At 40.8% G+C, this 17,943-nt stretch overlaps 1 protein-coding gene across 1 annotated transcript in view; it reads left to right on the top strand.

Moving 5' to 3' along the window:
* The window catches only part of LOC124622752 (ras-specific guanine nucleotide-releasing factor 2-like), an 898,440-nt gene that overhangs the window by 378,982 nt on the left and 501,515 nt on the right, over positions 1 to 17,943 (top strand). Inside the window, exon 14 of the mRNA XM_047148541.1 lies at positions 17,430 to 17,651. Coding sequence (XP_047004497.1) covers positions 17,430 to 17,651 — 222 coding nt within the window. The remainder of the gene's footprint in view (positions 1 to 17,429; positions 17,652 to 17,943) is intronic.

The following is a 17,943-nucleotide window of genomic DNA, read 5'->3' as shown; positions in this document are numbered from 1 at the left end:
CGGTGACCAAGTAGAACTTCTGTCCCTAGAGGTAATGATGAAAATTGCTTTTAGCCAGAAGTTTGGAGGCAAATGCAAATTTTCCGACATGATGCAACTGAACTTCACCTAGACAAATAGAAGGAGCGTCAACTGCTAACACTACTAATTTAACTGGATAAAAATGTATGTGGCACGCATTACTAAGTAGCGCCTAGTGATCAAAAATCAACTGACATTCCTCGATCCATGTAAACTTCTGAAGCAGAGCTGCAATCTGAGGGGCATGAGGAATGAATTTGAAGTAGTGGTTCAGTTTGGTTAACATTGCTCATGTTTCCTTTAGATTTTTGGAAGCCAGCAAATCTTTGATGGCTCATAAATCAGTCTGGGTGGTGTGAATACCCTGTGTATTAATAACGTGTCCTAGATATTCTATTTCTGCCTGGAAAAAAGAGCACCTGTCTTTGTTACACTTGAGGCCTGTTGATAACAGTACTTGAGAAATACATTTTATATTGGCTAAATGTTTTGCAGAATGGCCAACCACAACAATGCCACCCAGGTAATTTGAGCGAGGAGGCACCTTGGCAGTCACTTGTCCTAAAAAAACATTGAAAGATCACCAGTGCTGAGGCACTACTGAAGGGCAGGAGTTGAAATTCAAATAACCCAAGATGACTGTTAATAACTAAAGATTTCTTTGGATACTTATCCAAAGGCAATTGGAGGTAAGTGTCTGCCAAGTCTGTCTTGGAAAAATAATGACCCTTGTCTAATCTGTCCATCAGTTCCTCTGTGCGAGGCAAAGGGTACGTGTCTTATCACTGAGAGTTCACATTTGACAAAGACACCTTGAAGGTTTGCAAAGGACGACAAATGGGGAAGACTAGTGACTTGCAATGACTGACTTGATGACGCCATCAGCTTGCCATTGCAGTAATTGTTCAGAGACCTGTTTCCTAATGGGTAGTTGTATAGGTTGACAAAACTTTGGTTGTGCATTGTCTTTGAGTAGCATGTGAGCTTAATAATTATTTGCACAACCGAGACAGTTGCCAAGAAGTTCACTAAATGTGTCACACAGAGTTTGAAGATTGTCTGTAGGCACATTTGTTGAAATTTGCAGCACTGGCTTGGGAATTGACAATCTGGAAATGTCAAAAGAATCTGAGCCAAAAATATTCTGTGAGAATTTGGCTCTGTGAATGCAATCGTGTTCGTTACACTTTCAAAAGTAGCTGTCATACTGAAAGTTCCTGAAACTGGAATTTCCTGTCTGTTGTAAGCTGACAACATATGCATAGCTGGACCCAGTATTGGTCATCATTGATAATTAAGTTTGTTCGGAAGTGTAACCGAAGCACCAGTGTCCAGTTGCAATTTGACCTCTTTCTCAGCTACTGTCAAAGTAACAAACATCTTGTCCCAACAGCATTCCATATCTAAGGGACAACTATTGCTTCTTACCTGTTGCTGTGAGCTACTACAATGTTGATGTGGGCAAAGATTTAGTTGTGGATCTGTGTTTGCATTGGTGTGACTCATTTGGCACAAGAAAATCACCAGACTGGTGTTTGCTAAGTTCTGTACTTGAGCGGCTTTTCACAGTATTTACTACAGCCACTGAGTTGCACTGCTCTGTGGTTTGCTGTGCCATGACAGCACTACTGATTTGAACTGGTTTTATGGCATGTTGCTTTTGAATCTGCTGTCCATGCAGCTTTTCTGTGCACACTGGTTGAACATGACCTTTATTGCTGAAAAAATAACAAATCACATTGCAACTTGGCCACTGATTCACCTATGGCAACTAAAGAACTTTGGGCAGGACTTTGCTATGTTTTTCTATGTACTGGTGTTCTGGTAGCACAGTGTGCCACTATTTGTCTTTGAACATGAGGTTCAGGGCACTCTCTTGTCCTAGGGGTGAGAAATTGCCCCTAAAGGCGGAAGAATCAGCAATGATCAACGACATGAGGATGCAGAAGGCAATGGAAACCACCGCATTAAAGACACGTAACGTGTATCCACAGGACATGTGGCCTGTATTTGAAGAAGTGTCATGATGATCTCTCCATTGGCAAAAGATTCCGGAATAGTCCCCCATTCGGATCTCCGGGAGGGGACTGCCAAGGGGGAGGTTACCATGAGAAAAAGATTGAATACTCAACGAAAGGATAACGTTCTACGAGTCGGGGCGTGGAATGTCAGAAGCTTGAACATGGTAGGGAAACTAGAAAATCTGAAAAGGGAAATGCAAAGGCTCAATCTAGATATAGTAGGGGTCAGTGAAGTGAAGTGGAAGAAAGGCAAGGATTTCTGGTCAGATGAGTATCGGGTAATATCAACAGCAGCAGAAAATGGTATAACAGGTGTAGGATTCGTTATGAATAGGAAGGTAGGGCAGAGGGTGTGTTACTGTGAACAGTTCAGTGACTGGGTTGTTCTAATCAGAATCGACAGCAGACCAACACCGACAACGATAGTTCAGGTATACATGCCGACGTCGCAAGCTGAAGATGAACAGATAGAGAAAGTGTATGAGGATATTGAAAGGGTAATGCAGTATGTAAAGGGGGACGAAAATCTAATAGTCATGGGCGACTGGAATGCAGTTGTAGGGGAAGGAGTAGAAGAAAAGGTTACAGGAGAATATGGGCTTGGGACAAGGAATGAAAGAGGAGAAAGACTAATTGAGTTCTGTAACAAGTTTCAGCTAGTAATAGCGAATACCCTGTTCAAGAATCACAAGAGGAGGAGGTATACTTGGAAAAGGCCGGGAGATACGGGAAGATTTCAATTAGATTACATCATGGTCAGACAGAGATTTCAAAATCAGATACTGGATTGTAAGGCATACCCAGGAGCAGATATAGACTCAGATCACAATGTAGTAGTGATGAAGAGTAGGCTGAAGTTCAAGACATTAGTCAGGAAGAATCAATACGCAAAGAAGTGGGATACGGAAGTACTAAGGAATGACGAGATACGTTTGAAGTTCTCTAACGCTATAGATACAGCAATAAGGAATAGCGCAGTAGGCAGTACAGTTGAAGAGGAATGGACATCTCTAAAAAGGGCCATCACAGAAGTGGGAAGGAAAACATAGGTAGAAAGAAGGTAGCTGCAAAGAAACCATGGGTAACAGAAGAAATACTTCATTTGATTGATGAAAGGAGGAAGTACAAACATGTTCCGGGAAAATCAGGAATACAGAAATACAAGTCACTGAGGAATGAAATAAATAGGAAGTGCAGGGAAGCTAAGATGAAATGGCTGCAGGAAAAATGTTAAGACATCAAAAAAGATATGATTGTGGGAAGGACAGACTCAGCATACAGGAAAGTCAAAACAACCTTTGGTGACATTAAAAGCAACGGTGGTAACATTAAGAGTGCAACGGGAATTCCACTGTTAAATGCAGAGGTGAGAGCAGATAGGTGGAAAGAATACATTGAAAGCCTCTATGAGGGTGAAGATTTGTTTTGTCTGATGTGATAGAAGAAGAAACAGGAGTCGATTTAGAAGAGATAGGGGATCCAGTATTAGAATCGGAATTTAAAAGAGCTTTGGAGGACTTACGGTCAAATAAGGCAGAAGGGATAGATAACATTCCATCAAAATTTCTAAAATCATTGGGGGAAGTGGCAACAAAACGACTATTCACGTTGATGTGTAGAATATATGAGTCTGGCGAGATACCATCTGACTTTCAGAAAAGCATCATCCACACAATTCCGAAGACGGCAAGAGCTGACAAGTGTGAGAATTATCGCACAATCAGCTTAACAGTTCATGCATCGAAGCTGCTTACAAGAATAATATACAGAAGAATGGAAAAGAAAATTGAGAATGCGCTAGGCGATGATCAGTTTGGCTTTAGGAAAAGTACAAGAGAGGCAATTCTGACGTTACGGCTAATAATGGAAGCAAGGCTAAAGAAAAATCAAGACACTTTCATAGGATTTGTCAACCTGGAAAAAGCGTTCGACAATATAAAATGGTGCAAGCTGTTCGAGATTCTGAAAAAAGTAGGGGTAAGCTATCGGGAGAGACGAGTCATATACAATATGTACAACAACCAAGAGGGAATAATAAAAGTGGTCGATCAAGAACGAAGTGCTCATATTAAGAAGGATGTAAGACAAGGCTGTAGCCTTTTGCCCCTACTCTTCAATCTGTACATCGAGGAAGCAATGATGGAAATAAAAGAAAGGTTCAGGAGTGGAATTAAAATACAAGGTGAAAGGATATCAATGATACGATTTGCTGATGACATTGCTATCCTGAGTGAAAGTGAAGAAGAATTAAATGATCTGCTGAACGGAATGAACAGTCTAATGAGTACACAGTATGGTTTGAGAGTAAATTGGAGAAAGACGAAGGTAATGAGAAGTAGTAGAAATGAGAACAGCGAGAAACTTAACACCAGGATTGATGGTCACGAAGTCAATGAAGTTAAGGAATTCTGCTACCTAGGCAGTAAAATAATCAATGACGGACGGAGCAAGGAGGACATCAAAAGCAGACTCGCTATGGCAAAAAAGACATTTCTAGCCAAGAGAAGTCTACTAATATCCAATACCGGCCTTAATTTGAGGAAGAAATTTCTGAGGATGTACGTCCGGAGTACAGCATTGTATGGTAGTGAGACATGGACTGTGGGAATACCGGAACAGAAGAGAATCGAAGCATTTGAGATGTGGTGCTATAGACGAATGTTGAAAATTAGGTGGACTGATAAGGTAAGGAATGAGGAGGTTCTACGCAGAATCAGAGAGGAAAGGAATATGTGGAAAACACTGATAAGGAGAAGGGACAGGATGATAGGACATCTGCTGAGACATGAGGGAATGACTTCCATGGTACTAGAGGGAGCTGTAGAGGGCAAAAACTGTAGAGGAAGACAGAGATTGGAATACGTCAAGCAAATAATTGAGGACGTAGGTTGCAAGTGCTACTCTGAGATGAAGAGGTTAGCACAGGAAAGGAATTCGTGGTGGGCTGCATCAAACCAGTCAGTAGACTGATGACAATAAAAATAAAAAAAATAAAAAAATGATGTCGCATGCAGTGTTACATGGGCCAGGTGGACACACCACTGTTTATGTTCTGCAGTGCTGCCAACACTGTCACTATGCAATTCATTAATATTTGACTTAACTAAATCATAAGTGTCCTTAGTCTTAATTAACTGTGACACTGTAGCTAAAGAAGGATCAAGTTGTTTCAAAATAGCAGCACAAAGTATGTCATCATAAATATTTTTAGAGAAATACCTGAAACTCTCAGCAGCCATGGGGATTTGTTCATCAAAGTAAGTCGTTAACTTGCTAACTAAAGTCTCAAACTCTAACTGTTGTGGTTGTTTGTCAGGAAACAATTTCACTATGAACCTGTAAACTTCTGTGTTCACTATGGAAAGAAAAAATGCTTTGTTCTTTGTATTGCACCTAGCAGTTGGTGTGCCTCCATATGATTCATCAGTTGAGCTAAGTATTCTGGCCAATCCCCGTGCTGTTCGTTCAAACTGCGGAATTATGGAATGCTGATGAAGCTGCATCACAACTTGCAGCAACTGCTGGATTTGGTTGCTTTGCAACTGAATAACATGTGTCAGAGAACCATCTTGTGCTGTAGAAGCCATGCCTGTAAGGAATCTGGATTAGATGCCACACAAAAAATAACACACTCATCTCATTAGTAGTGCTCATCCTGAGTCAAAAGTTCATACACGAATGTACTAGACATATAAAAAGAAATAGCAGGTAATAAATAGCAAATAACAAGGGGGCAAGAGCAAAAATTACTCCTGCAACTTGTGGAGATCTTATCCTTCCTCGCCTTCTGCATCATCAGCTGTTATATCGAATTTTTGATACAACCACAGAAGGAGATGTTATTTGTTGCCACACTTAACTATTTATAGTGTGCTGAGGGAACACTATAAGAGGAGAATGAGAACACTGAAACACTGATAATGATTAGTGACAAGAACACACTCATTTATGGATGAATACTCAACTTTGCACAAATTGTCTCAGGCAGCAGATCCTGAAGTTCAACTACTATTCCAGAAGCTAAGACTGCATAGTTCCTGTCCACTAGAATATTCACTGATGATGGGCTGGTGTGGACTTGCTAGAAGCAGGTGATGTCGTGTGAAGTACACAAGTAGAAGGTGGTCTTCTCGGTAGTCGAGCTGACTTGGAACTGCCCACTCTGCTGTGGCTCTGGTGCATACCACTTCTCTGCCAGTGTCACTGCTGCAACTTACCACTTGAGACACCATACACGAAGTGCTCCAACTCCCAGTTAGCGGCCCAGCTGGAAGGGGCGGAAGTCGGATGCCAGATACCATTTCAAATGCAAAAGTTTTCAAACTCCCATGACAAATTGCTTTTCATTATTGGACACCAGGGTCCTTGGGGATCCCCTCAGTGACAAAAATAAATTACAATACATGAACTATGCTGGTTGATGAGGTGGAGGACAGCTTGGCCACATACCAGAAACTGGAAAATGCATCAACCACCAACAATCCAATGCTGCTCAAAAAATGTTGTTGTTGTTGTGGTCTTCAGTCCTGAGACTGGTTTGATGCAGCTCTCCATGCTACTCTATCCTGTGCAAGCTTCTCCATCTCCCAGTACCTACTGCAGCCTACATCCTTCCACGCTGCCCTCCAATACTAAATTGGTGATCCCTTGATGCCTCAGAACATGTCCTACCAACCGATCCCGTCTTCTGATCAAGTTGTGCCACAAACTCCTCTTCTCCCCAATTCTGTACCTCCTCATTAATTACATCTAACCATCTAGACTTCTGTAGCACCACATTTCGAATGCTTCTATTCTCTTCTTGTCCAAACTATTTATCGTCCATGTTTCACTTCCATACATGGCTACACTCCATACAAATGCTTTCAGAAATGACTTCCTGACACTTAAATCTATACTTGATGTTAACAAATTTTTCTTCTTCAGAAAAGCTTTCCTTGCCATTGCCAGTCTACATTTTATATCCTCTACTTCGACCATCATCAGTTATTTTGCTCCCCAAATAGCAAAACTCCTTTACTACTTTAAGTGTCTCATTTCCTAATCTAATTCCCTCAGCATCACCCGACTTAATTCGACTACATTCCATTATCCTAGTTTTGCTTTTGTTGATGTTCATCTTATATCCTCCTTTCAAGACACTGTCCATTCCATTCAACTGCTCTTCCAAGTCCTTTGCTGTCTCTGACAGAATTACAATGTCATCAGCGAACCTCAAAGATTTTATTTCTTCTCCATGGATTTTAATACCTACTCCGAATTTTTCTTTTGTTTCCTTTACTGCTTGCTCAATATACAAATTGAACAACATCGGGGAGAGGCTACAACCCTGTCTTACTCCCTTCCAAACCACTGCTTCCCTTTCATACCCCTCGACTCTTATAACTGCCATCTGGTTTCTGTACAAATTGTAAATAGCCTTTCGCTCCCTGTATTTTACCCCTGCCCCCTTTAGAATTTGAAAGAGAGTATTCCAGTCAACATTGTCAAAAGCTTTCCCTAAGTCTACAAATGCTAGAAACGTAGGTTTGCCTTTCCTTAATCTTTCTTCTAAGATAAGTCGTAAGGTCAGTATTGCCTCACGTGTTCCAGTGTTTCTACGAAATCCAAACTGATCTTCCCCGAGGTTGGCTTCTACTAGTTTTTCCATTCGTCTGTAAAGAATTCGTGTTAGTATTTTGCAGCTGTGACTTATTAAACTGATAGTTCTGTAATTTTCACATCTGTCAACACCTGCTTTCTTTGGGATTGGAATTATTATATTCGTCTTGAAGTCTGAGGGTATTTCGCCTGTTTCATACATCTTGCTCACCAGATGGTAGAGTTTTGTCAGGACTGGATCTCCCAAGGCCGTCAGTAGTTCCAATGGAATGTTGTCTACTGCTCAAAAAATGGACCTGTGAAATTGATGTACACCCTGTTCTGAGGCACTCCAGGCCAGAGCAAAAGTTTGTGTGGTGATGCAACCTAGTTCCTTTCACAGGTCTTGCAGGCTCGCACCAGATGTTTGGTAACCACCCATTAGATGTGAAGTCATGCCAGTGCCTTCATGTGAGTCATTCCCCAGCATGTTGCATGCAACAACTGCAGTAGGCGAGAGTGCAGCATGGGGGAGAAGACCACTTGACAGCACTGATCCTCAGTGCCAAGCATTAGGTCCCCCTGGACAATAATGAGTCGACCATGTAGAAGAAAAAATTATATGATATGCGAGATCTACACCCAAAGAGATGTGCTCTAGCCAGCCTTTCTTGACCACCAAAAACATTTTCCAGGAAAGCATGACAGTGACTGTGGCAAAGGAATACACTGTTTACTATAAGACACTACCTGATATGTGGGTGTTGTAGAACTGGAACTCTCAAGAGCCTGTACATATGTAAATTAATGAGGCTGACCATTGCTTCTGTGTCAGCTTGAAATTTGGCTGGCTGCCCATCCACAATCAATGCCAGCAAAATATGCCAGAGCAAACTGTGCAGTGCATTGAGAATGACCGCAGAGTCCAGCAAAAGCACAGGGTGTCTGGCGACTGACTCATGGCTTGCAGACTTATCACAAACAGTTACCAAAGTGCCTGTCTGATGGCATACCCCACACATGACTTCCATGTGTGGGCAGTCTCATCGATCATCGAACAAAGACAATCAGGACAGAATCACTGGCTCACCCAGTAAGCAGAAGGGGAATGGCATTGAGGACACAAAACTGTTATGAGTGGGTATTATGACACAGTGATGGATGCAAGCCTGTCAAACTTGATGCAGGCTAACACAGGCTTCAATGATTCCACTGCACCAGAATCCTTAATTATGGCAACGCAATGCAACTCAGTGGGAGGCGAGGCTGCCCAGTATACCCTCAGTGGCACTGGGGCTATTTACTATGTATACCTAATTGAGCCACCTGCCAATTATCAGAACGGATGTCCCTTGTTGCCACATCAGCCCATGCAAGTTCACAATCTGGACAATGTCAGCCAAAGAAAGGTGGGACAAGTTCAGCACCCTAGGCTGAACCTCAGCATCAGGTGCTAACCAGGCAACCATGTCCTGCATTAATAAGTCTATATTAGAGGTAGCATATTTTTTCACTGAAAACTACACCCTGAAAATCTACAATCTAAACTGCACATGACTGCCTAGGGCACTTGTGGTGCTGGTTAAATGGTGTATGGGTTTGATGTCTGAAATACTGTGTCTGAAACATACAAACCTCATCAATGGGGAGTTTCTCAGGCTTGGTGCAGGTCTTCAAATTTTGGATAACTTTATACAAACCCACACTATGTGACAACATCCGTGCAGCCTTATCAGCTGGATTGACAATATGCCTTACCTGGCTTTGCAACAAGAACCAACGTAGGTAATACTCCCAAACTTTCTGTAGACTCAAGAGGAAATGAGAACTCACCATGTGAGTCAACCTATGTTAAGCAGAAAGTCCTAAACCTCATAGAGATATGTATGGGGATAAACTCAGCATGCAGCTAGCATGGGCAACTGGCAAATGGCATCAGGGGCAGAGAAAAAAATAGCACAACAGACATCTGGCCCACCACCAGCGCAGCAAGGGTGTGAAGCCAATCCTCCTTGATGGTACATCAGTGCTTGCATCTATTCCTGCTGCCGCTGCTTTTCCTTGTGAAACTGCAGCAGTTCCTGACAACGCTACAGAAATTCTGAGTCCATGGAGGCCCAAAATTAACACTAGGAAAAGAGAAACAAAAAATAGTGACATCATATGTATAAGGGTGTTCTTCAATGCAAATTTAATAATTGATGACAACAGTGCCACTACAGTATACTGTCAGTGACTCGTTAACAACCTAGGAACAGAACCTCAAGAGTGTGAGTCAACCTATGTGAAGCAGAAAGTCCTAAACCTCTTAGAGATATGTATGGGGATAAACTCAGCATGCAGCTAGCATGGGCAACTATCAACTAAACACTTGGCAACAACAACTCAGCGTGAAGCACAAGGTGAAACCCATGGTAGTTGAACTCGGTGTAAGCACTGGCCCGTCTGCCTTACTGCCACTCGCAGGTGTATACTTCTGTCAGCAGGTCTGCCTATACTATGCATCATGTGTGCTCCACATGACAGGTTTCTGTGCCAATCCACTGCATTATCCATGCCAGCTCATGTGCCTCCATTGCGCTGTCCACTGGCAGGAATACTAAAGTGGGTTAAGAGAGATCATGAATGCCTGCAGAATACACAGTTGATGAAGAAACACAAGAAGATTGTACTCCTTCATCTCTGCCCAGTGTCTCCGATTCTGTCTACCACCCGTTTTGATAAATAATGCTGAACTTCACAAACACCTATAGAAATGCCACTAATAATAATCCAAACTAAGCTACTCAGCACACATATTAAACGATTTAATTTTCTTGCTCTGGGTATGTATACACGCAGTAGGGTTGCAGCATGTCTTCCAAAATTCAACTCTTCAATTCACATCTTGGCTTCTTCCCCAGTGGCCTAGCTTCAGTTACTCATGAGTATAGTGAACTACTTCATCAGAACATCTCAGAGACGGAATCACTCTATCAAGACTGATGGATTGCAGCAATGTCAACTGACTATTGCTGGTTGCTTCAGTACCACAAGCTGAATGGCCTGCATGAATGTAAGTGTACAGCCAAGAAATTTAAATGAATCACATCCTAATTTAAGGAAGTATATTCCATACGAGTATGTGTACATTCCCTAAATGTATTACATCTAAAGCCATGTTTATTAGCACTCCATACAGTTATAAATGCTCAAGTGAAACTGCTTCCTAGGTATTTTTTGCCTCCAAACAACATTATATATATATACAAATAATTTATGCTACAAGTCACAAGAACAGTAGGTAATAGACACAAATGGTTTACAGATTATGAATCAACATGTTTCAGTTGTCTTGAAAAAGGATGCTGGAGGCCATAACATTGACAGACATTTTTGATCAGTGTTATTAATTGTAAAATCAGCAAATAAAACTATAGTGTTTCATTGTACTACACTGTGAGAAATATAAATTTACAGTTAATTCAGATTATCATGAAGATTTATTTTAAGATTTATGTCTTATAAGCTTTTCTGTCCAACTGTTACGACAGTCTCCTCTCTTACTAATACCTTATTTCATTCTTCAGAGTATTTTTTACCACGAGTTAAATAAAACTGTATCTGCAATAAAAATATAGTTATTGTGAGGACTTTGATGTAAAATGTAGATATTAGATAATTACTATCTTGCATATATAAACTTGAGGTATATTTTAATGGTTATTAACAATACAGCTAGTACAGCTTTTTATGAAAGGAAGAAAGAATATGAATATTTACTAAACAAACAGGAACCACCAAGGAAATTCAACATCTCTTACAGACTGGTTGCAGAGCTTTCTTTTCTTTTCTTTTTTTTATTACTGTATATTTGCCACTAGCTGGGATACATGGCTTCACTCATGGAGTTAATATGAAAATGTGTGGTAGTTGGAATAAAAGGATAAACTTTAAATTCTAAGCGGTAAAAAAAATTATTGAAAACATATTCTGACTATTTACAATACTTGTTTGTGAATGACATTTTTCATTTTTTTATCCATGGTATATATATGTACAAATTTTCCGAACTTCCTACTCGAGAGCAAGCTATGTGTAGTTGACTGTGAGAGAAGCACTTGTGTTTGATGCTACAATATTTTAAAGTATATCCTTGTACTTTGTTAATTGTAAAATTGCAGTCCTTTAAATTGAAATGACATTTCAGTAGAGATCAGTGGTATTCTCAGGATAAATAGTGTGTGTCCTCTGAACTTCCCAGCCATAAGTTAGGTTTCTATTACATTATTCGATAACTGTTTGACGATCATCCTTTTTCCATTACATAGTTTTTGTGAGTTGAGATTTCTGAGTAGTATGGTTTGAGATCCAGTTTTAAGTCAAAGGTGGTGTAATGACATACCTGGTACTTGCAAAGAATTTACAAATTCTGTAGGGAACTTCACATCTTCTTCAACATTTACTATTATGTCAATAAATTTGTATATTCTCTCTTCACCGGGAATTGTCTTTTGAATATCAAAGTTGATACTGCTGAAAGTTATTTTTAGTTGCCAGTCTGGATCGGTATAGTTGTGAACAATGTTTGGATAAATTTGAACAATTGAAACTCCAGGTAGGAATATCAGCAATGTAGGAAAATATAGATTGCTGCTTACTGTAAAAAAAGATACGTCAGGTTGCAACAGCACGATTAAAAGATACTCACATGTAGGTTTTGGCCACAATCTTCATCAGTAATCACACACAAACACAAACACACACACACACACACACACACACACACACAAAAGCAAGCACACCGCATGTCACATGACTGCCAACTCCAGCATTGTGGGCTGGAATGCAACATCACGTGGAATACAAGCAGCAATCTGGAAGGGGTGGGGAAGGGGAAGGGGAAAGGCAAGGGGAAGGGGAAGGCGAAGGTATAGTATTGTACGGGTGGAAAGAGAGACAAATGCTGTTCAGCCATAGCCTTTGCCAGCAAAGAGGTTCATCTCTCTCCCCACCTGTACACTACTATCCCTTCCCCTTACCTTTTCCCTTTCCCACCCCTTCCAGATTGCTGCTTGCATTCCACGTGATGTTGCATTCTGGCCCGAGATGCTGTAGTTGGCAGCCGTGTGTGCATGAGGTGCGCTTGCTGTGTGTGTGTGTGTGTTGTGTGTTGTGTGTGTGTGTGTGTGTGTGTTCAGTGATGAAGGCTGTGGCCAAAAGCTACATGCGAGTGTCTTTTAATCGTGACTGTCTGCAACTTGACATGTCTCTTTTACAGTAAGTAGCAATCTGTCTTTTCCTACATTTTAGATAAATTTGCTTGCTGATGTGATAGATTTGCCTTTGGATGGAAAAAACATAATCAAAGTCATCTCTCTTAGTATTGATTGAAGTGACATGAAAAGGCGTCATTTGGAAGCAGACGTTGTTGTTGTTGTTGTGGTCTTCAGTCCTGAGACTGGTTTGATGCAGCTCTCCATGCTACTCTATCCTGTGCAAGCTTTTTCATCTCCCAGTACCTACTGCAACCTACATCCTTCTGAATCTGCTTAGTGTATTCATCTCTTGGTCTCCCTCTACGATTTTTACCCTCCACGCTGCCCTCCAATACTAAATTGGTGATCCCTTGATGCCTCAGAACATGTCCTACCAACCGATCCCTTCTTCTGGTCAAGTTGTGCCACAAACTTCTCTTCTCCCCAATCCTATTCAATACTTCCTCATTAGTTATGTGATCTACCCATCTAATCTTCAGCATTCTTCTGTATCACCACATTTCGAAAGCTTCTATTCTCTTCTTGTCCAAACTATTTATCGTCCATGTTTCACTTCCATACATGGCTACACTCCATACGAATACTTTCAGAAATGACTTCCTGACACTTAAATCAATACTGGATGTTAACAAATTTCTCTTCTTCAGAAACGCTTTCCTTGCCATTGCCAGCCTACATTTATTATCCTCTCTACTTCGACCATTATCAGTTATTTTGCTCCCCAAATAGCAAAACTCCTTTACTACTTTAAGTGCCTCATTTCCTAATCTAATTCCCTCAGCATCACCCGACTTAATTAGGCTACATTCCATTATCCTTGTTTTGCTTTTGTTGATGTTCATCTTATATCCTCCTTTCAAGACACTGTCCATTCCATTCAACTGCTCTTCCAAGTCCTTTGCTGTCTCGGACAGAATTACAATGTCATCGGCGAACCTCAAAGTTTTTATCTCTTCTCCATGAATTTTAATACCTACTCCGAATTTTTCTTTTGTTTCCTTTACTGCTTGCTCAATATACAAATTGAACAACATCGGGGAGAGGCTACAACCCTGTCTTACTCCCTTCCCAACCACTGCTTCCCTTTCATGTCCCTCGACTCTTATAACTGCCATCTGGTTTCTGTACAAATTGTAAATAGCCTTTCGCTCCCTGTATTTTACCCCTGCCACCTTTAGAATTTGAAAGAGAGTATTCCAGTCAACATTGTCAAAAGCTTTCTCTAAGTCTACAAATGCTAGAAACGTAGGTTTGCCTTTCCTTAATCTTTCTTCTAAGATAAGTCGTAAGGTCAGTATTGCCTCACGTGTTCCAGTGTTTCTACGGAATCCAAACTGATCTTCCCCGAGGTTGGCTTCTACTAGTTTTTCCATTCGTCTGTAAAGAATTCGTGTTAGTATTTTGCAGCTGTGACTTATTAAGCTGATAGTTCTGTAATTTTCACATCTGTCAACACCTGCTTTCTTTGGGATTGGAATTATTATATTCTTCTTGAAGTCTGAGGGTATTTCGCCTGTCTCATACATCTTCCTCACCAGATGGTAGAGTTTTGTCAGGACTGGCTCTCCCACGGCCGTCAGTAGTTCCAATGGAATATTGTCTACTCCGGGGGCTTTGTTTCGACTCAGGTCTTTCAGTGCTCTGTCAAACTCTTCACGCAGTATCGTATCTCCCATTTCATCTTCATCTACATCCTCTTCCATTTCCATAATATTGTCCTCAAGTACATCGCCCTTGTATAGACCCTCTATATACTTCTTCCACCTTTCTGCTTTCCCTTCTTTGCTTAGAACTGGGTTTCCATCTGAGCTCTTGATATTCATATATTATTTTCCTGTAGGCGGTATCTATCTTACCCCTAGTGAGATGGGCCTCTACATCCTTACATTTGTCCTCTAGCCATCCCTGCTTAGCCATTTTGCACTTCCTGTCGATCTCATTTTTGAGACGTTTGTATTCCTTTTTGCCTGTTTCACTTACTGCATTTTTATATTTTCTCCTTTCATCAATTAAATTCAATATTTCTTCTGTTACCCAAGGATTTCTACTAGCCCTCGTCTTTTTACCTACTTGATCCTCTGCTGCCTTCACTACTTCATCCCTCAAAGCTACCCATTCTTCTTCTACTGTATTTATTTCCCCCATTTCTGTCAATTGCTCCCTTATGCTCTCCCTGAATCTCTGTACCACCTCTGGTTCTTTCAGTTTATCCAGGTCCCATCTCCTTAAATTCCCACCTTTTTGCAGTTTCTTCAGTTTTAATCTACAGGTCATAACCAATAGATTGTGGTCAGAGTCCACATCTGCCCCTGGAAATGTCTTACAATTTAAAACCTGGTTCCTAAATCTCTGTCTTACCATTATATAATCTATCTGATACGTTTTAGTATCTCCAGGGTTCTTCCATGTATACAACCTTCTTTCATGATTCTTAAACCAAGTGTTAGTTATGATTATGTTGTGCTCTGTGCAAAATTCTACCAGGCGGCTTCCTCTTTCATTTCTGTCCCCCAATCCATATTCACCTACTATGTTTCCTTCTCTCCCTTTTCCTACACTCGAATTCCAGTCACCCATGACTATTAAATTTTCGTCTCCCTTCACAATCTGAATAATTTCTTTTATTTCATCATACATTTCTTCAATGTCTTCGTCATCTGCAGAGCTAGTTGGCATATAAACTTGTACTACTGTAGTAGGTGTGGGCTTCGTATCTATCTTGGCCACAATAATGCGTTCACTATGCTGTTTGTAGTAGCTTACCCGCATTCCTATTTTCCTATTCATTATTAAACCTACTCCTGCATTACCCCTATTTGATTTTGTGTTTATAACCCTGTAGTCACCTGACCAGAAGTCTTGTTCCTCCTGCCACCGAACTTCACTAATTCCCACAATATCTAACTTCAACCTATCCATTTCCCTTTTTAAATTTTCTAACCTACCTGCCCGATTAAGGGATCTGACATTCCACGCTCCGATCCGTAGAACGCCAGTTTTCTTTCTCCTGATAACGACATCCTCTTGAGTAGTCCCCGCCCGGAGATCCGAATGGGGGACTATTTTACCTCCGGAATATTTTACCCAAGAGGACGCCATCATCATGTAATCATACAGTAAAGCTGCATGCCCTCGGGAAAAATTACGGCTGTAGTTTCCCCTTGCTTTCAGCCGTTCGCAGTACCGGCACGGCAAGGCCGTTTCGGTTATTGTTACAAGGCCAGATCAGTCAATCATCCAGACTGTTGCCCTTGCAACTACTGAAAAGGCTACTGCCCCTCTTCAGGAACCACACGTTTGTCTGGCCTCTCAACAGATACCCCTCCGTTGTGGTTGCACCTACGGTACGGCTATCTGTATCGCTGAGGCACGCAAGCCTCCCCACCAACGGCAAGGTCCATGGTTCATGGGGGGTATGCTTTTATATTTTGAAGAAAGTGTTTGGATTCAGGAGTTTTCGCAGTCATCTAATGTAAAATTTCCTGCGGAGGTGTTTCCAGTGGTGGTAATAGAATTTTTCCATTTGTTTCTCTACTGAATTTTTTCACATTGCAAAATTGGCTAATGTTATCCATTTTTCCAATTACGACATGTTTCTGTTTGTTACATTCTTTTGTCAGGTCATAGTGGAATGCTTCATTTGTTAGGTTGTACTATTTATTTGTCCTCATCTGCACTTCTAGTAGTGTGATATTTTCTTGGCTGGCTTGAGTTTTCAGTCATTTATTGTAAGATAATGTCACAATTTTAGACTCTTCAATTCATTCATTTCATTGTTCTTCAGTGTCTCTGCTTCTTGTGCATTGGGAACTTAAACATGCTCTTAATCTGTTTAATTTTTTTACTGTTCTTTTTGTTTTTGTCATTTTGCTTCAGAAGTGGCAAGATCTCCTCCTATTTTACGTTTGGGCTTTGTCTAAAATATAAATCAAATCAACTTTTTATTAACAAATGCACTAAGTACATTTTACACACTTTCCACACTTTATTATAGACTTCTATTCAGTCACTGTATCACTGTGACTACTCACACTTCACTGTTTTTTTTTATTCACTCACTGCACTACTTTTATGGTTCCTCATTTCGTAATTGATAAGAAACTGGTGTTCAAACTCACAACAGGTCTTGCTTTTTATACCTCTACCAATGGGTAGCCCCACCAGTGGCAAATTCCAGAACATACCAAAAAGGCCTCAAATGGTTCGCATTGTTCTAGAACATTCCACAACATTCGAGAGTGTTTTGTAATGTTCCATAATGATCTGGGATGTTCCGGAACATTCTGGAATCTTCTCAAATGTTCCATACTGTTCCCAAATCTCGGTCCTTATATCTTCAAATGCACACCCTTCAGGTAAAAATGGGAATCTTTTTAATGGATAGGGGATACCACACGATACAGCTCCCTTGATTGTACTGGGACACATTTCTGAGTTTCAGCAGCATGGACATTGTACATTTTAGTGGCATGCACATTGTACATTTACTTTTATAATATGTACTGATTAGAAATTGGCGTGTCCTGCATTGAGTGACATTCTGTTTCAGACTCCCATGTATCAACTGAAGAAGACCAACAGCAGAGAGAGCTGACACAGATTAAAGAAGCCCCAGCAATTGTTAAGCAGAGTCCTACACAACAACAGTCACCATCTCCTAGTTCTACTCCTCGTAAAAGTGTTAGTATTCGTGTTGAATCTGAAGATGATGGAAAACATTTAACCATTCCTAAAACTATTGCTGTGTCTTCCAGTGCTGAGACATTAACAGGTTTGTAACTGTGTCGTAAAGTATTTGTTTTAGCAGTCAGTCTCTTATTCATACTTCAAATATAAGAATATTATGAAAAGGATAGTTGCTACTCACCATATAGCGGAGACCCTGAATCCTAGAAAGGCCCAACAGAAAGACTGTCAGAAAGCTTTTGGCCAACAAGGCCTTCATTGGAAACAGACAATACGAGTGCGCGCGCGTGCACACACACACACACACACACACACACACACACACACACACACAAGTGCAACTTACACACTGTGACAACAGTCTCTGACTGCAGAGG

Source organism: Schistocerca americana, chromosome 7 (genome assembly GCF_021461395.2).
Source record: "Schistocerca americana isolate TAMUIC-IGC-003095 chromosome 7, iqSchAmer2.1, whole genome shotgun sequence".
NCBI classification, from domain to species: Eukaryota; Metazoa; Arthropoda; class Insecta; order Orthoptera; family Acrididae; genus Schistocerca; species Schistocerca americana.
Note: the sequence above shows the minus strand (reverse complement) of the source record. Positions and strands in the feature narration are given on the sequence as shown.